General features: G+C 37.7%; 2 protein-coding genes across 2 annotated transcripts; both read left to right on the plus strand.

The window, feature by feature from the left end:
* The first annotated feature begins 455 nt into the window (after positions 1–455).
* LOC138324562 (acetylcholine receptor subunit beta-type unc-29-like) lies at positions 456–2,187 on the plus strand. Its single transcript, XM_069269613.1, has one exon. The coding sequence runs from the start codon at positions 523–525 to the stop codon at positions 1,885–1,887; it is 1,365 nt and encodes a 454-aa protein (XP_069125714.1). The 5' UTR covers positions 456–522; the 3' UTR covers positions 1,888–2,187.
* Positions 2,188–21,750: 19,563 nt separating this feature from the next.
* On the plus strand, positions 21,751–22,998 carry LOC138324408 (acetylcholine receptor subunit beta-type lev-1-like). The gene has a single exon (XM_069269472.1). The coding sequence runs from the start codon at positions 21,754–21,756 to the stop codon at positions 22,996–22,998; it is 1,245 nt and encodes a 414-aa protein (XP_069125573.1). The 5' UTR covers positions 21,751–21,753.
* Positions 22,999–23,797: the final 799 nt, after the last annotated feature.

Consider the following 23,797-nt stretch of genomic DNA (forward strand, 5'->3'; position numbering starts at 1 on the left):
TGACCGTCAAGGCCTCTTGTTGCCATTCATTGGTGTCTGCGGTGGCATGCTTCAGTGGCATTCCAAACCACAGTCACCAAAAACATCACACAACCCGCTGTTAATAGACTCTTTTCTCTCTCTCTCTTTATGATCTTATCTATTTCCTTGTCTCTATAAATTTTGTTTGCTTATTTTTGATACATTTTACAATACTTTCAAAGAGAATAACACAAATCAATACCATTAATATTTACCCCTATTTCGTGACAGTACTCTTACAGTTCAAACATTGATTCGGAGTTCCATTTCTATGACCACGCATATGGTTTTGTCAACAAAAGTATCGCCCGTATTATGTACGTCAATTAACAGTAAATCCAATGCACCGTCTACAAAGAACGCCTAACTCGTTGTTCAGTCAGGTCTGGTCATAAGTAATGGGATGGTCTATCTCTTGTAGGTCATCAATATCGGTAAAAATCACGGGATATAATAATAAACTTTCACAAACACCTATAGTCTGCCATTAGGGTATCAGCAATGTGTATCATAGTAAGTGTAATATCAGTTTTACCTACAGTTTACGAATGCAAAATGGAAAGTTCTCTACTGATTTTAATGATTTTGGTGTATGTGGTAGAAGTGACAAATGCGACTACAATAGAAAATACAAAGTTACTGCTTCAGGATTTGTTTCTTAATTATTCCAAAGATGTGATTCCTGTTAAAAACCAGTCGAGGCCGGTTGCTGTATCCATGGACCTAGATGCTATTTCTATCAATGATTTCGATGAAGTAGCAGGAACGATTGACATGGTAATAATTTTGAGTATTTCCTGGAATGACGACAATTTGGTGTGGAATGCCGCTTCGTACGATAACAAGACATCATTGACATTCAGTCAAAATAAAGTGTGGCTCCCTCAGATGTTTCTTCTGAATCCTGTCGAATCTAGCAAACCGATCAGTCACCAATATCACCAGGTAACTGTCACACACACCGGCAGGGTATTGTGGATGCCTGGTGCGGTATTAGAGGCAACGTGCACACCTGATATTTCTAAATTTCCATTTGACCAACACACATGTGCACTTAACATCAGTCCATGGGGTTTCAGTGCAGAACAAGTGACGTTGACAATACCATCACCGACTATGCTGTTTAGATATTATACCACAAACAGCGAATGGGATGTAATAGGCTCAACGACACATGTCTTGACTGGCACATTTCATATGGCAAAATACTCCTTTACTGTCAAGCGGCGACATTTGAATTTCATGATCAGTGTCGTAATCCCGATTATCATGTTAGCCCTTGTGAATCCGTTTGTGTTTATTCTTCCGTTTAATTCAGGAGAGAGGGCTTCCTACAGTATCACAGTGTTACTGGCATTTACAGTATACATGACTGTGGTGAGTGATAGAATGCCTCCCACGTCTTATCCAATGTCTATTCTGGCCTTCTACATATTGTTTATACTTGTTTGCAGTGTCCTGATTGTGATTGCCAACATATTTCAAACAAGGCTCTATGATAAGGATGATACCGACCAGCCAATTCCGCAATATATCACCAGACCTGTTATGTGCCTACGACTGATTTTCAGAAGTAATAGAATAAATACCAAACACCTTGACGTCGGAAAACAGGGCAGCGACAATAATAAAGGCCAAACTACAAAAGGCGGAGAAAATATTTCATCGGTACATGAAGTAGGATCAATGGAAAGAACGGAGGAATCTGAATTGAATACAGAACATGTATTAGACTGTAAGACGACGAACAGTGCAAAGTTACCCACTTGGCGGATGATAGCAAAGACGACAGATTTGATATTCTTTGTTGTATTTTTGTTAATAACCGTCACGTTTACTATTGCGTTTTTCATAGCAATCATGTGATTTCTAAATCAGATGTGTTTTCTAGAACTACGTAAAATAAAAAACGATATGGAACTTAGAGTCTATTGGGCCTCAACGGTCACCTGATATTTGATATAAATTAGTTATGAAATTATGAAATTTATTAGCCAACTGATGTCTTTTGTTCACGGAATAGGAACATACATGTGCATCTTATAGGTATACAGCAGTCATGTGATTTCTAAATCAGTTGGAATGTGTTTTCTAGAACAATGAAAAATGAACCTTTACAGCCGCTCTGGAATTTTTGTTTCGCTCTGTTAATCTTTTCATATCAATGTACTGTAATTTGAATATGTCATGTTAATATAATTGATTTCTCATAGTTGCTATGGTCCATAGGTATTTTAAGTCCCCTGCCGGTGAAACCGGATGGGACTTCATAGTGTTTGTTAGGAGTGCAGTCCAATCCTAAATTAGATCATTCATGATCCAATCAGATTGCACTGACATGAACTCCGACCCATAGCCATGCTTTCTGTTATTATCATTATCACAGGTTTTTTGACAGGCCTTTATAGGGTCCGTAAACGAACCTATTCCCAATTGAAAAATAGCACTGTATTTTCCCAAATTTAGTTACTATTTTCCCCAATCGTGAAAATAAGTCAAAACTCCCGGTATCAGTAATTAATATCTAATGTCCTGTATGAGTCCATTCCACTTTGGACACATCATTTTTTAATAGTTTAAGTTCGTGGAAGTGCCCCGATTTCAGTGGCTAAATTCCACCACTTTTGGGACTTTGCAATCAAATGAACAAGAAAAATGGCGGCCATGACAGGTGAGTCGGCTGGCCGGGAACGCAGGTAAACTAACTGAGGTACGGACGCAAAACAGCAACAGCAACAGTCTGGTATAGTTAGCATGATGTGTCAGTCCTGTGGTAAGTGACAGTAGGGTTGAGCCAGAGATTTTCGCCTGCTATTTAATTTGTTAAGTATTGGTTGTAAATTTTATATTTTGTTTGAATCCATACATTGTACTTTGTGTATAGTATGTTTCATTTTCAAACGTCTTTGAAAATTTACATAATGCGTTTGTATTCTGCCATATTTCTGCATTGATCGGTTACATTTATACGTTACAAGTTTTTTTTTTAAATTTTTTTTTATTTTGGACGCTCCATCGCCGACAAAGTATAAACGCTACTCATTATTTGAACTATATTTGCTGTTTAATCGTGTATGTATATTTGTAATTACCACAAAAAATAATATCAAACAAGAGGCCCAAGGGCCTTAACGGTCATCTGACTACTTTGGCAATAATCATATAGGAAATTAATTAGATATAGTGTCATGGTAGCCATCTTTGATTTGGGATAAACCAGAGATGTAAATGTAGCAACACTTTGTCGGGACCATGTCAGGATCATCTCATGCAAGTTTCAGCGAAATCGCACCGGCAGAACTTGAGACGAAGTTAAAAATGTATTTTCAAGATGCCGGCCATCTTGGATTTCGGATCAACCCGAAAAATAAGAACACTTTGTCGGGACCATCTCAGGATCATTTTAGGTAAGTTTCAGCTCAATCCCACTGGTCAAACTTGAGAAGAAGATTGAAATGTGAAAAGTTTACGGACGGCAGACGGCGCACGGCGGACGGCGCACGACGACGGACAAAGCATGATGTCACTTTGTCCGGACCTTGTCAGGATCATTTCATGCAAGTTTCAGCCAAATCGCACCTGTAGAACTTGAGAAGAAGTTCGAAATGTGTTTTCAAGATGGCCGCCGCTGTGGGGGCCATCTTGGATTTCGGATCGACCCGAAAAATAACAACACTTTGTCGGGACCTTGTCAGGATCATTTCAGGCTAATTTCAGCCAAATCGCAACGGTAGAACTTGAGAAGAAGTTAGAATGTGTTTTCAAGATGGCGGCTGTGGCGGCCATCTTGGATTTCGGATCGACCTGAAAAATAACAACACTTTGTCGGGACCATGTCAGGATCATTTCAGGCTAATTTCAGCCAAATCGCACCGGTAGAACTTGAGAAGAAGTTAAAAAGGTGTTTTCAAGATGGCGGCTGTGGCGGCCATCTTGGATTTCGGATCGACCCGAAAAATAACAACACTTTGTCGGGACCATATCAGGATCATTTCATGCAAGTTTCAGCCACATCGCACCGGTAGAACTTGAGAAGTTCAAAATGTGTTTTCAAGATGGCGGCTGTGGCGGCCATCTTGGATTTCGGATCGACCCGAAAAATAACAACACTTTGTCGGGACCATGTCAGGATCATTTCAAGCAAGTTTCAGCCAAATCGCACCGGTAGAACTAGAGAAGAAGTTCAAAAATGTGTTTTCAAGATGGCGGCTGTGGTGGCCATCTTGGATTTCGGATCGACCCGAAAAATAAGAGCACTTTGTTGGGACCATGTCAGGATCATTTCAGGCAAGTTTCAGCCAAATCGCACCGGTTGAACTTGAGAAGAAGTTCAAAATGTGTTTTCAAGATGGCGGCTGTGGCGGCCATCTTGGATTTCGGATCGACCCGAAAAATAAGGAAACTTTGTCGGGACCATGTCAGGATAATTTCAGGCAAGTTTCAGCCAAATCACACCGGTAGAACTTGAGAAGAAGTTCAAAATGTGAAAAGTTAACGCACGGCGCACGGCGGACGACGACGGACGAAACATGACGACTATAGGTCATCCTGACCCTTCGTGTCAGATGACCTAAAAACTTATTTTGCGTTTGGTGGATGCACAATCAGAACTTCATTTGATATAGGACATAGTGCCACAGAATTTTTTCTGATCGCAATAGAATATTTCTATATTTTAATCTTGAAGTGAAATAAGAAGCTCAAACTTTTTAATCGTGGTAATGTGTAAAGTAAGTAACTTTTGTAACTGAACAAAAATACTAATTCGTCTGCTCTTGCTTTTGATAGAGAAACATACTGTTTGTCAGCGGTGGAATATCTTTAACATGCAATATAAATTACATACAGTATCTTTTGTTTGTTTGTTTGTTTGTTTGATAAATCAACGTCCTATCAACAGCCATGTTCAGGCAAGGACGGCCTCCCATGTATGCGGTGTGTTGCTGGTATGTTGTGTGAGGTGCATGTTTTGGGAGACTGCGGTATATTCATGTTTTCTTGTATAGTACATACACTATCAAAAATGATTGAAATGATCAATTTATTATTTTTAAATTACTGAACACTGACACTAAAAGTTAATGGATATTTTGAGTCGGGCTTAAATTGAAATGATTATGATAATTTTCCCATTTTTAAAAAACACCGATAATATTTTCAATTTTTGCTCAGGATCCTTCTCCCAAAAGCTGGCAAAAACCCTCTGTATCAGTATAAAATGATAGTAAGAAAACACTAGCGTCAATTCATTTGTTACGGGAATAGGCACTGGCATAGGAATGAAGAAAATCGGTCAAGGGGAGGTAATTCGATATAAAAAAATGAACGATAAAATGTTAAGACTGAATAAAAATTTAAACAAATTAACCACTTTTTTGTTTTTGAAACAAGACAAAACTGGATTGCGCATGCGTGCCTACCGGACGTCTCTTTTCCTCGCTCGGTAAAACTAACACGATTTTAACACATTCTACCAACTATTCACCTTTTCTTCCTTATCACTATAGAACAATATCATTCTAGATTTCCAAAATCTCTATAGATATTCATTCATCGCTTTGCAATGCCCTGTATCATTATTTCTCTGTCCAAGATAGACATTTCATACTTACCGCAATCGTGTCATTTCATCCCTTGTTAACATCCGAATGGTCGACTTCCCCGTGGTAAGTATTTGCACTCACAAACAACCATGAAAGCTGCTATAGTCATACTTGCATTAGGTCTACTCACTCTCTGGTTAGTACATACATAATCATTCACGCACCAAAACTATAAAATTGATCTAAATGCTTGAAATTTGATAGATACAGACTTGATAGAAATGAGCAACGATGAAGCAGACAACTTAATCGCACAAATTGGGGAATTGTATCTATATTAATTGATGAAACAATTCTAAGAGGCAATGTGACGTTCAACATTGAATATTCCACCACCCGAGACGCCGTGTTAGCCGAATAATGATTAAGGTTGAAAAGAAAAAGCGACGAAGAATAGAAAAGTACGAAGCAATGGTACAGTCGGAGGCAACAAAGGAAAACACGGAATTGGGAATGAAAATACTGCAAGGTAAATCTTAAGTTGCATACGATAAAAACCTTCGCTCATGCGGTCTAATAATTTAAACTAAAATGTTGTTTATAAAAAACACTATACAGCAATAAACACACCAAAATTGCAAGGTTATGAAGTAATAGACAAAAAACGGAAAGACTTTTCATAGACGCGAGGAAGCAAGCTTTCTCTTGACTTGTATCGCAAGGTAGCAATAACTCCCATAAGTATCCATCCTCGATACTCCAAGGGTTCCGATCGGATATCTGATCCGATCTGATTATGAATCTTGATCTTAAAATATTGTTCATTTTGCAGTAACACTGAAAACAAATAAACAAGCTTAAAACCCACTCCAGCTCCAGCTGTCTTCTAGTTTTCCTTTGAGTTCATAATTTTTCTAATTGGTTGGGGGAAGGGGGGCGTGGAAATTGGTTGGGGCCAGCGATTTTAAGTTTTATATAGGCCAAAAGGACCAGTGGCTTCTTAAGGTTTTGGTGCAGACTGTAACTGCCACAAATCTTATGCGATATTTTTTGTAATTTGGTCACATGTGCCAAGGGTTCGGATGATTCGCTCAGCACTTTCATTGGATCCTATTTGGCGGAGTTATGGATCTTTGATTAGCAAAAGCGGGGAATATAAATTCCACGAATTTGTTAGTTTTGTTTAACTATTTATGTGCAAAAGTAATTGCATTCCCAGAAATTTAATAATAAATATAACTATCAAATATTGATAGATATCCGTTAATTTATTTCCTGAATAATGAGTTGGTACAGATTTCCATTGTTTTGAACAAAAGCAGGAGAGATTGGTTAAAATTAATATGTGTCATTACATTTCTCAGATTCTAATTTAAATATTTTGAATATTGTATTCAAATACATGTATAAAACTGATTTTGTACCAAATCTGAAATATTGGTTACCCATTATACAATCCGAAATACACTCATACAGCTGATGGAATAGTGGCAAGGTGATTTTCCCAAAAGTTATAAGTTGAATGTGTATAAGAAATATTAAAGAAAAACATAATTTTGATTCCCCCATTAGAATCAGATAGTATGATAACTTGCAGCTGCAGTATGATAACTTACAGTTGCATTTCTTCAATATGTACAGCATCCGCAAATTTATTACTAATTATAATGTTAGGTAGAATAAGTTATCATCATTCAAAAATACCACAAAACATTTCAGACTAAAGAAATGTTTGTTCATCCCGTTTGTTATTTTTATTGATGTCAATGGCTTTTAATTTGTTTTTGTTCTATTAACATTCGTTATAGCCTTTGTGACCATCTTTGGTTAAGGTTAAGACAAATTGACAATGTATACTTCATTACATTGTATTTTGTTTAATTTTGTTAATAAAACTAAAGAAGAGATAAACTTAAGTTTCAGTTTTTGTATACCGTATCTATTTCAGAGTTGCATAAGCTATGTTTTCACATTATACATTTGTCATACAAAACATCATGGCACAAGTACCTGCCCAAATTATCACACCAGAGTTCTTGTAGTTGTGTCTCTTTTCTGAAGTCCTGCATTTTCTTGTGCAACTTGGTTGTTCTGGTGAAAATGTCCATTCCCATTATCACCTGGTATCAAGATATCGGAAATTTCATCACTTTCCAATATTAATAATATTGACTGGATCTCTGTCTCACAAAATAATGATGTAAATTAATCTAATTAAACTCTAGTTGAAACAATTAGTACACAAATAAATAACCATGTACCACAAAGAATAGTTACATTGCGACCAAATAAGCCTTGTTTTACAGACACGATTAGCTTGAAAATTAGACAGAGGAACCGCATCCACAAAAAAGCTATTAATTCAAATTCTCCAACTCACTTGGAAAGGCACAGATTAGTTCGAAATGAAGTTATTGACCTAATTAGAGAAACGAAACAAAATTCTACATATAACTTGAATCATCGTTATATGATAATAACTTGTCTCCAGATAAATTGTGGAAAATTGCTAAATCTGTTAAAAATTGATAAGCAATGTCTATCCCCCCTCTAAAACATAATGAGTTTTTTCTCCAACATCCTTTTGAAAAAGCGGAACACCTTAATTCATACTTCTCTTTAATCTCCACTTCTTCTAATGATATTGATCCTCTTCCCCCTCCTCACAAGTTTCCTTGATATCAAAGATCAGTTTTCTAATCGTAATGAAAAGAAACCTGCTAGGCCTGATGGGATTGTCTCAAATTTCATAAAACTATTGACACCCTCTATATCTATTCCTCTTACCCTTATCGGCAATAAAACTATGGAAACCGGTTTTATTCCCTTGCCATGGAAAGCTGCTAACATTAATACCATATACAAAGGGAAAGGCGATGTAAATGATATTTCCAACTATCGACCCATCTCTGTCACCTCTTGCTTCAGTAAAATAATAGAAAAAGTAATTTTTAAGTATCTCTATAATTACCTACGTGATTGTGAAGTTGTCACTAAACATCCCGGTGATTGAACTGTAAACCTACTTCTTTCGATATACAATAATATCACTGACTCATTAGACAAAAGAAAAGAAGTTCGGTCTGTTTTCTGTGATATAAGTAAAGACTTTGATGGAGTGTGGCATGATGAACTGTTATATAAATTAGAATCTTATGGTTTTAAAGGGAAATTATGAGGGTGGTTTAGAAATTATCTTACTGATAGAAAGCACGTGTTTTAACTGAAGACATTTTCTCTTCTTTTCAAACTGTTAATGGTGGAGTCCCCTAGGGATCTGTCTTAGGCCTTTTTAGGTCACCTGAGAGGAAGTCTCAAGTGAACTATTCTAATCGCCTTTTGTCCGTCGTCGTCCGACGCGCGTCTTGCGTCGTATATCCGTAAACAAAATTTACATTTTCGACTTCTTCTCCAAAACTGCTGAAACAATTTCAATGAAATTTTGCACAAACCTTCTGAGGCATAAGTCCAATCAAAATTGTGAATCATGTGGTCCCCACCCCTAGGGGGCTGTGGGAGGGACCAAAAGGGGTAAAATTGAGTAAAATTTCAAAAATCTCTACTAACAGACGTGGTAGAATCAAATACTCTTCATAGATAGAAAGGTCTTAAGGTCCTTTACAAAAATGGTGAATTATATGACCCTGGGGTCTCTAGTTTCCCCCTGGGGAGGAGGTTAAGTTTACTATAGTTTATATTTGGAAAACACATTTTTGAGCATTATATGGTCATTTGTAATAGGAAATGAGTCAAATGTTGTCAGAATTATCAGTATGAGATGGCCATTTAATCCTATTAACAAAGAAGTAGATATGATAGGACCAGTTTTTGGCCTTATTTTTCAGGCCGAAAAATATTAACTCTGATCCATATCAATTTCATATCAATAAATACTCTCATACTTGCCATTCATCAAAGCATAACTTTTTATAACCATTTACACGATGTGCTCCACCTGTGACGTCATCAAATTGATGATTTTCCTCTTCTCGCTAAATTTTGCTAGAAATTTATCATCTTTAGGTTAGAAAAGGCTTGAAATGGATTTGGCCGCCACCTTGAAGCAACTTTATATTTTGCATGGATATGCGTAAATACACGTTACACAACGTGTGAAAATCTCTTTCTACTCCACGAAGGCGGCCACATTCATTTTTAGAGAAAACCACTCAAAAAAGTATGATTTTTCAAGGATTTTTGTGAAAAATGGCGGGAATCTGCATATTGATGTCGTCATAGTGAACATAATTGGCACATGCGGGTTATTTTCGGGATGTAATGTGTTAGCAAATGTATTCAACTGTTATATGGCATAATATGTTGTTTTTTTACTGGAGAATTATTTTTGCGGCCATATTCGAGTCTTAACGTACATTCTCCTTTTCTAAGATTGACCCCCAGGGGCCTTAGTGGCGGGATCAAAAGGGGTCAAATAGGCTAAAAATCTTCTTCTGAAATTCTGGAAATGGTTGAATCAAATACTTTTCATTAATAGAAAGGTCTTAAGATCCTCTACAAAAATTGTGAATTATATGACCCTGGGGTCTCACGTTTCCCCTTGGGGAGGGGGTCAAGTTTACTATAGTTTATATAGGGAAAACACATTTATGAGCATTTTTTGCTCAATTTTCATTGGAAACGAGTTAAACTTGGTTAGAATTATTAGCCTGAGATAGCATTTTAACATCATATCCATATTGGTCCAGGTCGACCCCCTGGGGGCAGAGGAGCGGGGCCAAAAAAGGTCAAATACGCTAAAACTTCAAAAATATTCTAAAATTCTGGAAATAGTAGAATCAAATAATTATAGATGGAAAGGTCTTAAGGTGTTTTATAAAAATTGTGAATTATATGTCCTTGGGGTCTCACGTTACTCCCTGGAGAGGGGTCAAGTTTACTTTAGTTTAAAAAAAAATTCAGTCATTTGGACCCTGTTTAGCCCCGCCCCACTGGTCCCCCATGGGGTCAGCAAGTACTGATATGGATATTAAAATACTATATCTAAGGCTAATAATTCTAATCAAGTTGTACTCATTTCCTAGTAAAATTGAGCAAATAATGTCCATAAATGTGTTTTTCATATATAAACTAAAGTAAACTCCCCCCTCCCCAGGGGGAAACGTGAGTCCATCGGCCCATCCCCTCTGCCCCCAGGGGGTCAGCGAGGACTTATATGGATGTTAAAATACTAATCTTTCGCTAATAATTCTAAACAAATTTGGCTCATTTCATATGAATATTGAGCAAAAAATGCTCATATATGTTTTCCCTATATAAACTATAGTAAACTTTACCCCCTTCCCAGGGGAAAACGTGAGACCCAAGTCATATTAAGGACGGCCTCCCATGTATGCGTTGCATTGCGTGTATGTTGTGCGAGGATGCGTGTTTTGGGAGGACTGCGGTATATTCATGTAGTGTCTTCTTGTATAGTGGAACTGTTTCCCTTTTTATAGTGCTATATCACTGAAGCATGCCACCGAAGACACCAAGCAACACAACACACCCGGTCACATTATACTCACAACGGGCGAACCAGTCGTCACACTCCCTGTATGCTGAGCGCTAAGCAGGAGCAGAAACTGCCATTTGTATAGACCCAGAGCCTTCCTCAGGTAGCAAACAACAGAAGCACGGCCTGGCCATGGGGGATTTTTTATTTAGCAGGCAATCTCTGTATAAATGGATGCATAAAAAAAAATAAAAAATACAGGCTTCATAGTCCAGAAATTGTTTTTGGTGAAAAATAGGTTTGAGATTAAGATTTAGCGGTTAATGCGTAAGTGGCTCTACTCCAGATTTGCTAGCTTTACTTGATGCTGAAAATGGACGCCATGCTGCCAGGTGAGATATTGAAAAATCCACATAATTGACCTATAGAAAATTCCGTTTTATTTTGTCGCTGAGATAAATATCTGATTTAAAGTAGGTCTAATAAAAAGATTGAGTACTTTTTTTTTTGCAATTTTGGGTCAAAAACACACAAATTTAGCATTTTTAAAACTTTTTTTACTGTGGTTTCCATGGTATACAAATGTTCGGGAATACGCCAAAAATGAGTTTACTTCTCTGACGATATCATAACTTGATAGCATATAGTGTGTAGATTATAAATATATATACTTTTGTATATGTAACATGAAGGGTTCACTAGCTATGCAGGCATTTGTAAAACTTGTGTGTAATTTTCCAAATTTCCTCAGATCTTCTGTTTTCTGCTACCTTATACAGGCCTTAGACGACACATTTAATGAAAAATATGCAATTTACTCTTTCAGTAAGTAAATATTTCATTTCAAATAGCTTCAAAAAAACAAACAACACAATTCTGCAGTTGTAAATCAAGCTCATAGGCATTTAATGGAAAATAGGCATTTTTGGCTATTAAAGGGAAATAACTCCAATGTTCATAATGCAATTACTGATTCTTCTCTCACACTGTGCAGTTCATATTTTTATTGCTAATTCATGGTTAATTGTTGATAGTGTAAAACAGTTGTACTTGTATAACTGTGGGTACCCGTACACGGGATATTGGTATCGACGAGATGGTGACCTGTCACAGCAAGGGGGAGTTTTGTAATATTTCCACAGTTTTAATGTAATTAATGTATCTGTAACTATTGGTCAGTTCAAGCTAAGTATATATCGCGTCCGTATGCGATCTGTCAACTCCCAGCGTAATAGTTATTGAGGAATAGACAGGAATCCAGGGTCACATGCAGGGGGGTACCGCAATGAAAAAGGCGGTTCAAAATAAATCATTGTTATGAATACTTAATGCGTTTCTGAAAACGGAATTCATTTTCTATGGCTAATTCACAACATAGGAAAGCAACTCACGCCCCGATGACAAATTTTGAGGTCATGAAGATTGCGAAATAAATCAGTGAAAATCACATTGTGTACGGGCGCTTGCTTGTTGTTAAAAATCAAGTGTGCGGGGGCTTGGATGTTGATTGTACGGCAGCATGGTTGAAGATTGTACAGCGAATTGGTTGATGAGTTGAGAAACGCAGCTTTTTAAGCCAAATATTCCTTTCTATATATCAAATTACTGATTGAAACGATACGCTATGTAGAATGATTAATCATTTTGATTTTGATCAATTCAGGCAAAAACTGTTCTTTTCAATTAATTTTTAAGTCTGGGCAACTAAAAGTATTAACGCATTAAAACATTATTTTCAGATAAAGATAAATAACAGCAAATGATAAACAATAAATCTGACAAATAAGGATAGGATGCAAAATTAAAACGGAAAATGTAAGAAACGGAACCACATCGTCAATATTTAAAACTGTAATATACGAGTTTTGCAGCGGCTGAGAGTCACAGACTTTCCGTCAAACATTGCACCGTAAAAATCATTACATATTACAATTAACTATGCCAAAATATACTACTCACCTTCGTTGTGTTGGAGCATTGTGGAAAATACCTGATTGGAGATTTTCTTGTACAAACGCGATGTCAAAACAACGCTATGACAAATATGTATTCGTAGCCATGGTTTACAATTCAAAAGTAAAATTACTTGAATCCCACCAGATGAAGTTATATTTCTTATCGAAATCGGCGCTATATGGTTGTGTAATACAAGTACAGGAATTCCTTCCTCAAAATGATCCCCTCCGTTAAAGAATTTAACAAAATTGCTAGCAAACAAACTGATCTTGTATACAGAATCTACAGACCAACCAACATTCATCATCTTTGTCTGGAAGGCCTACTATTCCATTGACATCTTTACATGTGATCTACGAAGACAGACGTCGGGAGAATTGTTTGTTTGTTTGACTAATTAACGTCCTATTAACAGCTATGGTCATGTAAGGACGGCCTCCCATGTATGCGGTGTGTTGCGTGTATGTTGTGCGAGGTGCGTGTTTTGGGAGACTGCGGTATATTCATGTTGTGTCTTCTTGTATAGTGGAACTGTTGCCCTTTTTATAGTGCTATATCACTGAAGCATGCCGCCGAAGACACCAAGAAACACACCCCACCCGGTCACATTATACTGACAACGGGCGAACCAGTCGTCCCACTCCCTGTATGCTGAGCGCTAAGCAGGAGCAGAAACTACCACTTTTTATAGACTTTGGTGTGTCTCGGCCAGGGGACAGAACCCAGAGCCTTCCTCACAGGGGCGAACGCTCAACTCAAGGCCAAAAGTGAGGCGGTGCCAAGGGAGGCATTAGGAAAGATAAAGTCAGTTAGGACGAAGAGAAAAGATAAGATCCTAAATTTAGTCGCCTTTTACGATCATCATGCAATAGGGGCAGCAGGTACAATTCTAACGCCCTACCTGCAGGGCCAAGAGAAAACTTCACATCTGTCTTTTTGGACGACTAAACGCTATTTGTTTTGGACGACTAGACGCTATTTGTTTTAAATATATTGTGAAGTTTGTCATTTTAATTATGCCAAGCCTCCGTACACCATTTTTATCATATAAACCAAGTCCCCGTACACCAGTTTAGCAAGCCCCCGTACAAAAGCTAAATTTTCAGTCTTCTTGTTGAAACATCCATGGCCACGACAATATGAAATTGGCCTAAACATAAACTTCCATATCATAACCCGTCTATACAACCCTAAAATGATAACCTGGAACAATCTAGTAATTCAATATCACGAACAATAGTTCACAGTCGTTTTCATTGCGGTACCCCCCTACAGGTGACCCTGGATTCCTGTCTATTCCTCCATAAATATATGACGCTGGGGGTTGACAGATCGCATACGGACGCGATATATACTTAGCTTGAACTGACCAATAGTTACAGATACATTAATTACATTAAAACTGTGAAAATATTGCAAAACTTCCCCTTGCTGTGACAGGCCACCGCCTCGTCGATACCAATATCCCGTGTACGGGTACCCACAGTGTGTATTTTTATTTATGTCTTTTGACTTGAATTTGGAGTCAGGTTTCCATGGCAACCAGTCCAGAAAGTAGGGATTTCTAACATGTGGCGATCCGATCCGATCCACGATTCGAGTTTGACGATTCACAGATCGGACCACGAATCACCAGTTAGATACAAGCAAAAGATTCAATTGAAGTCGAAGCTGTTTTTATTGATAAATCAATAATGCACTTATATATTGATAAATGGTCGATTGATAATAAAACCATGTTTAGCAATTTTACATTCCTTATCACTAAGCAATAGAGTTACAGGTGAAGTACAGCAGGATTCAGTCACTGTAACTATAAAAAAAATCAAATTATTTGAATTTTGAAATGACGTCATCTCTAAAAAATACTACTGCACATCAATTACGGCATGAAATCATCATGGTAAGGCATAAATAACCATATGAAAATATTTTCACTGTTACTTTTATTTTGATCAAATACAGAATAAACATTGAGATTAAGAAAAAATGTTTAAATCTGTAAGAGCAGTTACAATTTAATTTGGTTCTAGGCCTATAGTTTTTATTTTTAATCAAGTGATTTATGATTTTGACTCATGATTAGCCTACCTTTCGATTCGTTTTTGACATGAGGTTCACATCTACATACTCAGTAGCCTAATGTAATATATTCGTATTTTTACATATTTCCGACCCGTAATGAAAACGAAATCAATTATCATCTTTTACATCTCTAGAATTCAATAATTATGTTTTATCATTATTATTTTATGAAGAATTCACAACACTGCATCGAAGCGTGGATACGAAAATAACATGTTGCTAGCTTTACTTCACGCAGCTCTTGTGTACTTCCGGTCTACTTCAAAGTGAAAACATCGATGATATTCAGATTTTAGTGTACATTCCTTCACATTTTTGAGCTATGACAGCATTAAAGAAGGTACTATTTTTTTGCTTTTGAAAGATCGCGATCCACAAATATCAGGAGTAACGAATATTCGTATCCGATCTTTCTCAATAATTCGTGAATACTCGAGTACTCGGATACTCGTTACAGCCCTGGCAACCAGTCCAGAAAGTAGGGATTTTGGTGATTTTTGGTGAAATTACAGTTTTTATGAGTTAACACCATTTCTTGACCTTTTGATGTTATCAGGTGGTGTTAACAAATTGTTTGTAGGTCCACGATGTTCATAATATTTTCTTCAGACATTTCTGTAGCAGAAAAGCAACATTTTGTTGCTCGTCTTTCACAGCATACAATTTCCAGTGATCATGATTGTCACAATTGGGTAGGTACAGTAAATAAAGACGGATATGGTGTCATACGCCTTATGTTTCGCAATCATAGGCTCCGTGTCACTGTACATCGCCTACAGTACTTCTTGTTCCACAACTGCCAATATTTGGCCTCCCATCAGCAGGTGTCGCATTTATGCCATAATAAATTATGCGTTGCAGTGCACCATTTGTCGTTGGAGCCTGCTAGGTTAAACAATGATAGGAAAGTTTTTTTTTTAAATAAGGCATGTAATGGGCATCGTGGTTTTGCCAATTGTTTGTTCTATATGTGGTGAGTAAAATGTGCTGTTATTTATTCGTTCATGTTCATATTTAATGGGTTACAATGTTTACTCCATAATTGTGTGTGTTGCATTGTTCTGGTGTGCCGTTCGCGTAAAGTATGGCCCTGCAGGTAGGGCGTAAGAATTGTACCTGCTGCCCCTATTGCAAGATCGTAAAAGGCGACTAAATTTAGGATCTTATCGTTTCTTTCTCCCTAAATTACTTTGTTCTTCCTAGAGTCTCACTTGACACCACCTCACTTTTGGCCTATGGTTGGGCGCTCGCCCGAGGAAGGCTCTGGGTTCTGTCCCCTGGCCGAGACACACCAAAGTCTATAAAAGTGGTAGTTTCTGCTCCTGCTTAGCGCTCAGCATAACGGGAGTGGAACGACTGGTTTGCCCGTTGTCAGTATAATGTGACCGGGTTGGGTGTGTTGCCTGGTGTCTTCGGCGGCATGCTTCAGTGATATAGCACTATAAAAAGGGCAACAGTCCCACTATACAAGAAGACACAACACGAATATACCTCAGTCTCCCAAAACACGCACCTCGTGCAACATACACGCAACACACTGCATACATGGGAGGCCGTCCTTACATGACCATAGCTGTTAATAGGACGTTAATTAATCAAACAAACAAACAAACAAACAAGCGTAAAGTGACTGTGCTCGTGTTTTGCGGTTTCTTTTCTTTAGTTTACCTATGTGTCTTCTGAATTTGTATTTCACGGTGCGTTTTCGTGTTGCGTGGTACCGATCAGTGTAGTCCCTTCTGACCATTCCTTTCCAGAAGGGATCATGTCGGTGGTATTTCAGGCCAATCTTCTTACTCAAGATGAGTGCTGATTGGCCTGTGCCTACTGTGTCAGAGTGAACGGCTGAATGACACAGTCCATTGAAATTTCTCCCCCACAGGGTGCTTTTTGGTGCATATGTGAAAGCACGGTGGTTGAGACATTCTGTTTTGTTTGTTGTTTGTAGGGTTGTGATTTTATTTAGTGTAGGGGCCGAAAATACTGCATTGATGATTGTTTGTAGTTTCAGCTCATCTTCCCTGCTAAGGTTCAAATGTTGACCATATGGTAAATGTCGTGTATTGTACAGTGGAAGATGAGCCATGCAGACGACAGAATTTGCACGGCAGTTTGTGTGCGAACCGCTCAGGCATGGCATTACATTTCCTATCACTGTCTGGGACCGGGTCACAAACTCGACCCCAGTGCAGGCTTGTTTAATGCGTGCAAGTTCCAGTCGTATACGACAGCGCACGCAGGAGGCAAGCTTCTCCATGTAAACATCCCTATCAAAATTTCGCTCAATGGAGGCTAGTTTTAACGTTTTTATCTTTTTGTACATGTTTCTCATCAGTTGGAGAAAGCATGTTTGGTGTGTAATATGGAGACCAGTTTCATGGCAATAGTCTCTCACCAGTTTTGGATATTGACCGCTGCCATCGGTCATGAGAGACTTGACACCGACAATATTGGCAGTTCGAACACTCTCCAGGTTTTTCATGGTGAGTGTTCGTTCACTGGAGGACATGGTCTGGTCTACACTATAAGTCCTAGAACAGTGAGCACCAGAGTGGTCGCAGCTAGGTTTCAGACATAATTTATTAGATGTCTCCATAGCTAGTGCCAGTTTGCGATTTGTTTCCTGTTCCACAAGCGGTGAAAAGGAAGCAGAGGCAGCCTCGAACCCAGCTTGGAGCCTATTGTTATACGCCATATCAGTCTCTACAGCAACAACAGGCCGTTTACCGAGCAGCTCTAGGCACTCTCTCACAAACCTCTGGTTTTTAACCATAGACGACTTGTTTAACAGCTATGGTCATGTAAGGACGGCCTCCCATGTATGCAGTGTGTTGCGTGTATGTTGTGCGAGGTGCGTGTTTTGGGAGACTGCGGTATATTCGTGTTGTGTCTTCTTGTATAGTGGAACTGTTGCACTTTTTATAGTGCTATATCACTGAAGCATGCCGCCGAAGACACCAAGCAACACACCCCACCCGGTCACATTATACTGACAACGGGCAAACCAGTCGTCCCACTCCCGTTATGCTGAGCGCTAAGCAGGAGCAGAAACTACCACTTTTATAGACTTTGGTGTGTCTCGGCCAGGGGACAGAACCCAGAGCCTTCCTCACAGGGGCGAGCGCTCAACCAAAGGCCAAAAGTGAGGTGGTGTCAAGGGAGACTCTAGGAAGAACAAAGTAATTTAGGGAGAAAGAAAAGATCCTAAATTTAGTCGCCTTTTACGATCATGCAATAGGGGCAGCAGGTAAAATTCTTACCATAGACGACTTGTTTAACTCACACATCTTAATGTTGAGTTTGCTAAAAGTTTTTTGCAAGTATGTTTTACTTAGTGGCTTTATGTTCATGCAAGTCAGAAATAAGAGAGCATCTGACGGGCCTGTCCTAGATTTCAAAGTCGCCAGCACCAGGCTCTGATTTATCGCCCCTGGTGCTGGTCCTTTGCCACTCGACTTCATTTCTGTGTACATTTTTATAGAAGAAGTTTCAAAGCTGCAGTGAACACAATTGCCTTTCACAGTAAGGCAAAGGCCTAGTCTGTGTATAATGTTGACATCAAATTTGGGCTGTGCACATGTGTGTGTTGCAAAAGCCTGGCACAGTACAGACAAAGATTTCAAAGACACTATTACATTTTCATTACTAGGCTCATCCACGAAGCCCTCATACATATCCTTTTCAGAGGCCGCAGTTTGGTGCAGGAGATGTTCTTCATTTGGTGGCGTGAAAAGACGTTGCACTCCACTTGGCCCTGGTAAATTTTCATTTTCCTCTTTGACTCTTTGAGATGTAGCAGTCTCTGACAGAGGGGCCAGGTGGTTAATCAACACTTGCCTCCTTCTACTCTTGAGTTTCAGCTCCTCCTCCATTTTTTATAACACCCATTTTGGATATGTTGTTATGTATATTGTGTTTGGCATTATGACGTCATAGATGAGATGTTTACCATTGATGACCTCATGTTATATTAGATATTAACTTAAAATGGGTAAATAAGGAAGTTTCAGTGGGTTTTTTTCCTACTAATTATATAAGGTTTGCCTAAACAAAAAATATTCCATCCATATTTCAAGTTTTGAAATGATCTAAATAGACTGAAATCAGTTTTTCATTTTCAAATTACCTCCCTTGAATTACTTTCATGATTCAAATTGGCCTAGAATACTTATTCGCTATATATTCAATGCATGTAAAACAAAAAAGGGCCTTAATTTTGTACAAATGTGTAAAAATTTAGCTGAAAAATTACAATTTTGTATGGATTTTCTTCATTTTTTGAGGGAAAATTCAAATTTAAAGTAATATGGTGGTTTCAGTGACTATTTTTTATTTAAATTTCAAACTTTGATGAAGTCATTATTTGAAAAGAGAAAAAAATCAATGTAGAAACAAAGGATATGAAATTTATAGCAGTATGAAATGTGTAGAAATAACCTATGCTCTGACCACTTTCAGGGTGAATAGGCTTAGAAACGCATGTCTCAGTGTTTGTTTGAGTTTTACGGCCCATCGACAACTAAGGTCATTTATGGTACATTGCTCAGCCAATTTTTTCGATACAACATAAACCGAGGTAGCGTTTTCTTCGTAATTCTTTGCTCAAGACATATAAAGACATTTTTTGAAACTTGAAAACTTTAAAGGGGTGTATAAGGTAGCAAACAACAGAAGCACGGCCTGGCCATGGGGGGATTTTTTAACATAAAAAAATAGATAAAGCCTAGAATTGGTGCACTGAATGTGAATGGTTTAATACAGGCTTCATAGTCCAGAAAACTAGACTCCTAGGGAAACCTGCATGTGAAATTTGAGACAGATCCTTCAGCACTTTCTGAGAAATATCGGTAACAACAATTGTTAACGGACGGACAGAAGGACGGACCGTCTGTTATATGATGATGGCGAGCTAAAAATCGGTCAATATGGTGTTATACTACCATGGTGGAATAAAAATGAACACCATAAAACAACCATTTTTGCATGAACAATGCACATATTTTTTGTAACATTGATCATGTAATAACCATTTAAAAGATTGTGGATTATTTCCTCATTGTTACAAAAATGTGTGCTATACATGGTACGTATAATATAATCCAGAGTTAATGTGAATTTAACAAGAAGTGTTGGTATCTTAATTTGGAATAATCTAATTTTCAAAAAAAAGGAAGTAATTTCGATTTTAGCATACGACTCGGATGAAATCTCTACAGAGAGGATTCATCACTTGTTTTGGGAGGTGCATTTGGTAATGGTCTGGGTACCTTAGAGAGAGGTGCCCGTATTAGGCAGGGAAACATCTACAGTCTTAACCCTAGCTACGCCCCTGCCATAGCCTGCATCACAGGGGGCGAGCGCTCAATAAGGATCCACAAGTAAGGTGTTGTCAAGGGAGACATTAGAAAGAATAAGTCAGATATATAGGAAGAAGAGAAAGGATAAAATCCTAAATTTAGTCGCCTTTAACGATCATGCGATAGCAGGTACGATTCTAACGTCCTACCTACAGGACTAATAGTTCGACGTTAATTAAAGATGCTCCACCGCTAACAAATGGTATTTTTTCACTATCAAAAACAGGAGCAGACGATTTAGTATTTTTCTTCAGTTACAAAAGTTACTTACTTTACACTATTACCACCATTGAAAAGTTTGAGCTTCTAATTTTACTTCAAGTTAAAAATATGAAAAATAATTAATTGCATCCCGAAAAAATTCCGTGGCACTATATTCTATATGGAATGAAGTACTGATTGCACATGCACCACAGGCGAAATAAATTATTTTATATTATTTTTTGTCTTAATTAGGCATATTTATACACGATTTAAACACCAACTATTGTTCAAATGATGAATATCATTTATACTCTGTCGGCGGTGGAGCATCTTTAATCTAATTAATCATTCAATATGAAATATTATAAATGGTGGTTATAAGGTTTTTATTGTTATTGTTTTAATAAATTCATCAACATCTAATCTTTTCCCATTAATTATCACACACTCCACTGTTAATAGGACATGATATTAATAAAACAAATAAAATCATTTTCTGACATGATTTGATGTGTTACACCCGACATCCCACATATTGGGCGTTCGGACCTTTGTCTCACTACCTTGTGAGTCTACGATAAGCTTACTCATTCTCTCTTTGTGATAAGATCTATTCCCTTGCCTCTATATATTCTGTTTGTTTTTTTAACATACATTTTGCCATACTGTCAAAGACAATAACACAAATCAATACCATTAATGTATACTCATCTTTCGTGACAAAATGACACATGACAATTCAAACATTGATTCTGGGTTCCCTTTACATTAAATAGACGTTTCTATGACCACGCATATGGTTTTGTCAACAAAAGCATCGCACGAATCATTCTTGTCAATTAACAGTAAATCCCATAAACAATTACAAAGAACGCCTAACTCTTTATTGAGTCAGGTCTTCTCATCACTAATGGGATGGTCTATCTCTGTTGGGTCGTCAACATCGGTAAAAATCACGGTATATAATATACCTTTACACATACCTTTATTATAGTCTGCCATTCGTGGAGTCATTACGGTGTATCATAATAAGTAAAAGAGTTTTACCTGTTTTATTTACGAATGAAAAATGGAAAGTTCTTTACTGATTTTAATGATGATTGTGTGTTGGGTAAAAATTACAAATGCGACTACAATGGGAAATACAAAGGCACTTCTTCATGATTTGTTTTTTAATTATTCCAAAGATGTGATCCCTGTTAAAAACCAGTCACGGCCGGTTGCTGTGTCTATGGACCTAGATGTTGTTTCTATCAATGATTTTGATGAAGTAGCAGGAACAATTGACATGGTAATCGTTTTGAGTATTTCCTGGAATGACGAAAGTCTGATATGGGATGCCGCTTCATATGGGAACAAGACATTATTGACATTCAATCAGAATAAAGTATGGCTCCCTCAGATGTTTCTTCTGAATCCTGTCGAATCTAGCAAACCGATCAGTCACCAATATTTCCAGGTAACTGTCACACATGACGGGAATATTTTGTGGATGCCTGGTGCGGTGTTGAAGGCAACGTGCACACCTGATATTTCCAAATTTCCATTTGACCAACACACATGTTCATTACAAATCAGTCCATGGGGCTTCAGTGAAGAACAGGTGGCGTTGACAATACCGTCACCGACAATGCAGTTTGAATATTATACCACCAACAGCGAATGGGATGTAATAGAATCAGCCACAAATGCCTGGACTGGCACATTCAATATGGCAATATACTCCTTTACTATCAAGCGGCGACATTTGAATTTCATGATCAGTGTTGTAATCCCGATTATCATGTTAGCCCTTGTGAATCCGTTTGTGTTTATTCTTCCGTTTAATTCAGGAGAGAGGGCTTCCTACAGTATCACAGTGTTACTGGCATTTACAGTATACATGACCGTGGTGAGTGATAGAATGCCTCCCACGTCTCATCCGATGTCTATTCTGGCATTCTACATATTGTTGATGCTTGTTGGCAGTGTTCTAATTGTGATTGCCAACATATTTCAAACAAGACTCTATGATAAGGATGATACCGACCAGCCAATTCCTCAATATATCGCCAGACCTGTTATGTGCCTACGACTGATTTTCAGAAGTAATAGAATAAAAACCCAACACCTCGACTTTAGAAAACAGGGTAGCGGCAATAAGAAACGCCAAACAGCACAAGACGGAGGAAATATTCTATCGGTACAAGATGTAGGATCAATGGAAAAAACGGAGGCATCTGAATTGAATACAGAACATGTATTAGACTGTAAGACGACAGACAGTGCAAAGTTACCCACTTGGCGGATGATAGCAAAGACGACAGATTTGGTATTCTTTGTTGTATTTTTGTTAATAACTGTCACGTTTACTATTGCGTTTTTCATAGCAGTCATGTGATTTCTAAATCAGTTGTGTTTTCCAGAACTACGTAAAAATTGAAAACGATATGGAACAAGCTATTGGGCCTCAACGGTTACCTAATATTTGATACAAATTAGTTATGAAATTTACTAGCCAACTGATGTCTTTTGTTCACGAAATAGGAACATACATGTGCATCTAATAGGTCTAGATACATAGTTTTATTAAGCTTTTTGCATAAATACTCACAATACCGTGTTCAATAATTATTATTGCAAAGGGCAATAACTCCGTAAATAAGTTAGAGTCGAATCAAGCTTATTTTCAAACTTGTTAAAGATATGTCCAATGTTAGTCTATATGTAAAGCTTGGATCACATTTACTCAAGTTATGTTCACAAGATTTAACAATTATAGTTGCAATTCAGGTCACTTTTCGAACCTGTCCGAGATCTTTTCAATTTTAGTCTAAATTCAAAGCTTTATAAAGCTGAGTGAATGCTTAATGTTATTGTATTCTCAAGGTCCAGTAATAATTATTAGTGCAAAGGGCAATAACTCCGTAAATTATCGTCAAATCAAGCTGATTTTAGACTTCGTCTAAGATATTTCTTATGTTAGTCAACATGCAAAATTTCATTAAGCTCAGTTTATATTTACCCAAGTTATCGCGTTCACAAGGTTCAATATTGCAAATAGCAATCACTCAAACCATACTTAAATGACGATCGAATCAGGTAAATTTTCGAACTCTTCCGAGATATTTCCAATTTTAGCCTACATTCATTTGTTTTATTAAGCTAGGTTCATATTTACTAAAGTTATCGCGTTCACA

The sequence above is a fragment of the Argopecten irradians genome, chromosome 5, assembly GCF_041381155.1.
Source record: "Argopecten irradians isolate NY chromosome 5, Ai_NY, whole genome shotgun sequence".
Classification (NCBI taxonomy): domain Eukaryota; kingdom Metazoa; phylum Mollusca; class Bivalvia; order Pectinida; family Pectinidae; genus Argopecten; species Argopecten irradians.

What these genes read in the sequence shown, in the direction of transcription:
- LOC138324562 (XM_069269613.1), top strand. Translation starts at nt 523, where the DNA reads ATGTGTATCATAGTAAGTGTAATATCAGTTTTACCTACAGTTTACGAA.
- LOC138324408 (XM_069269472.1), top strand. Translation starts at nt 21,754, where the DNA reads ATGGGAAATACAAAGGCACTTCTTCATGATTTGTTTTTTAATTATTCC.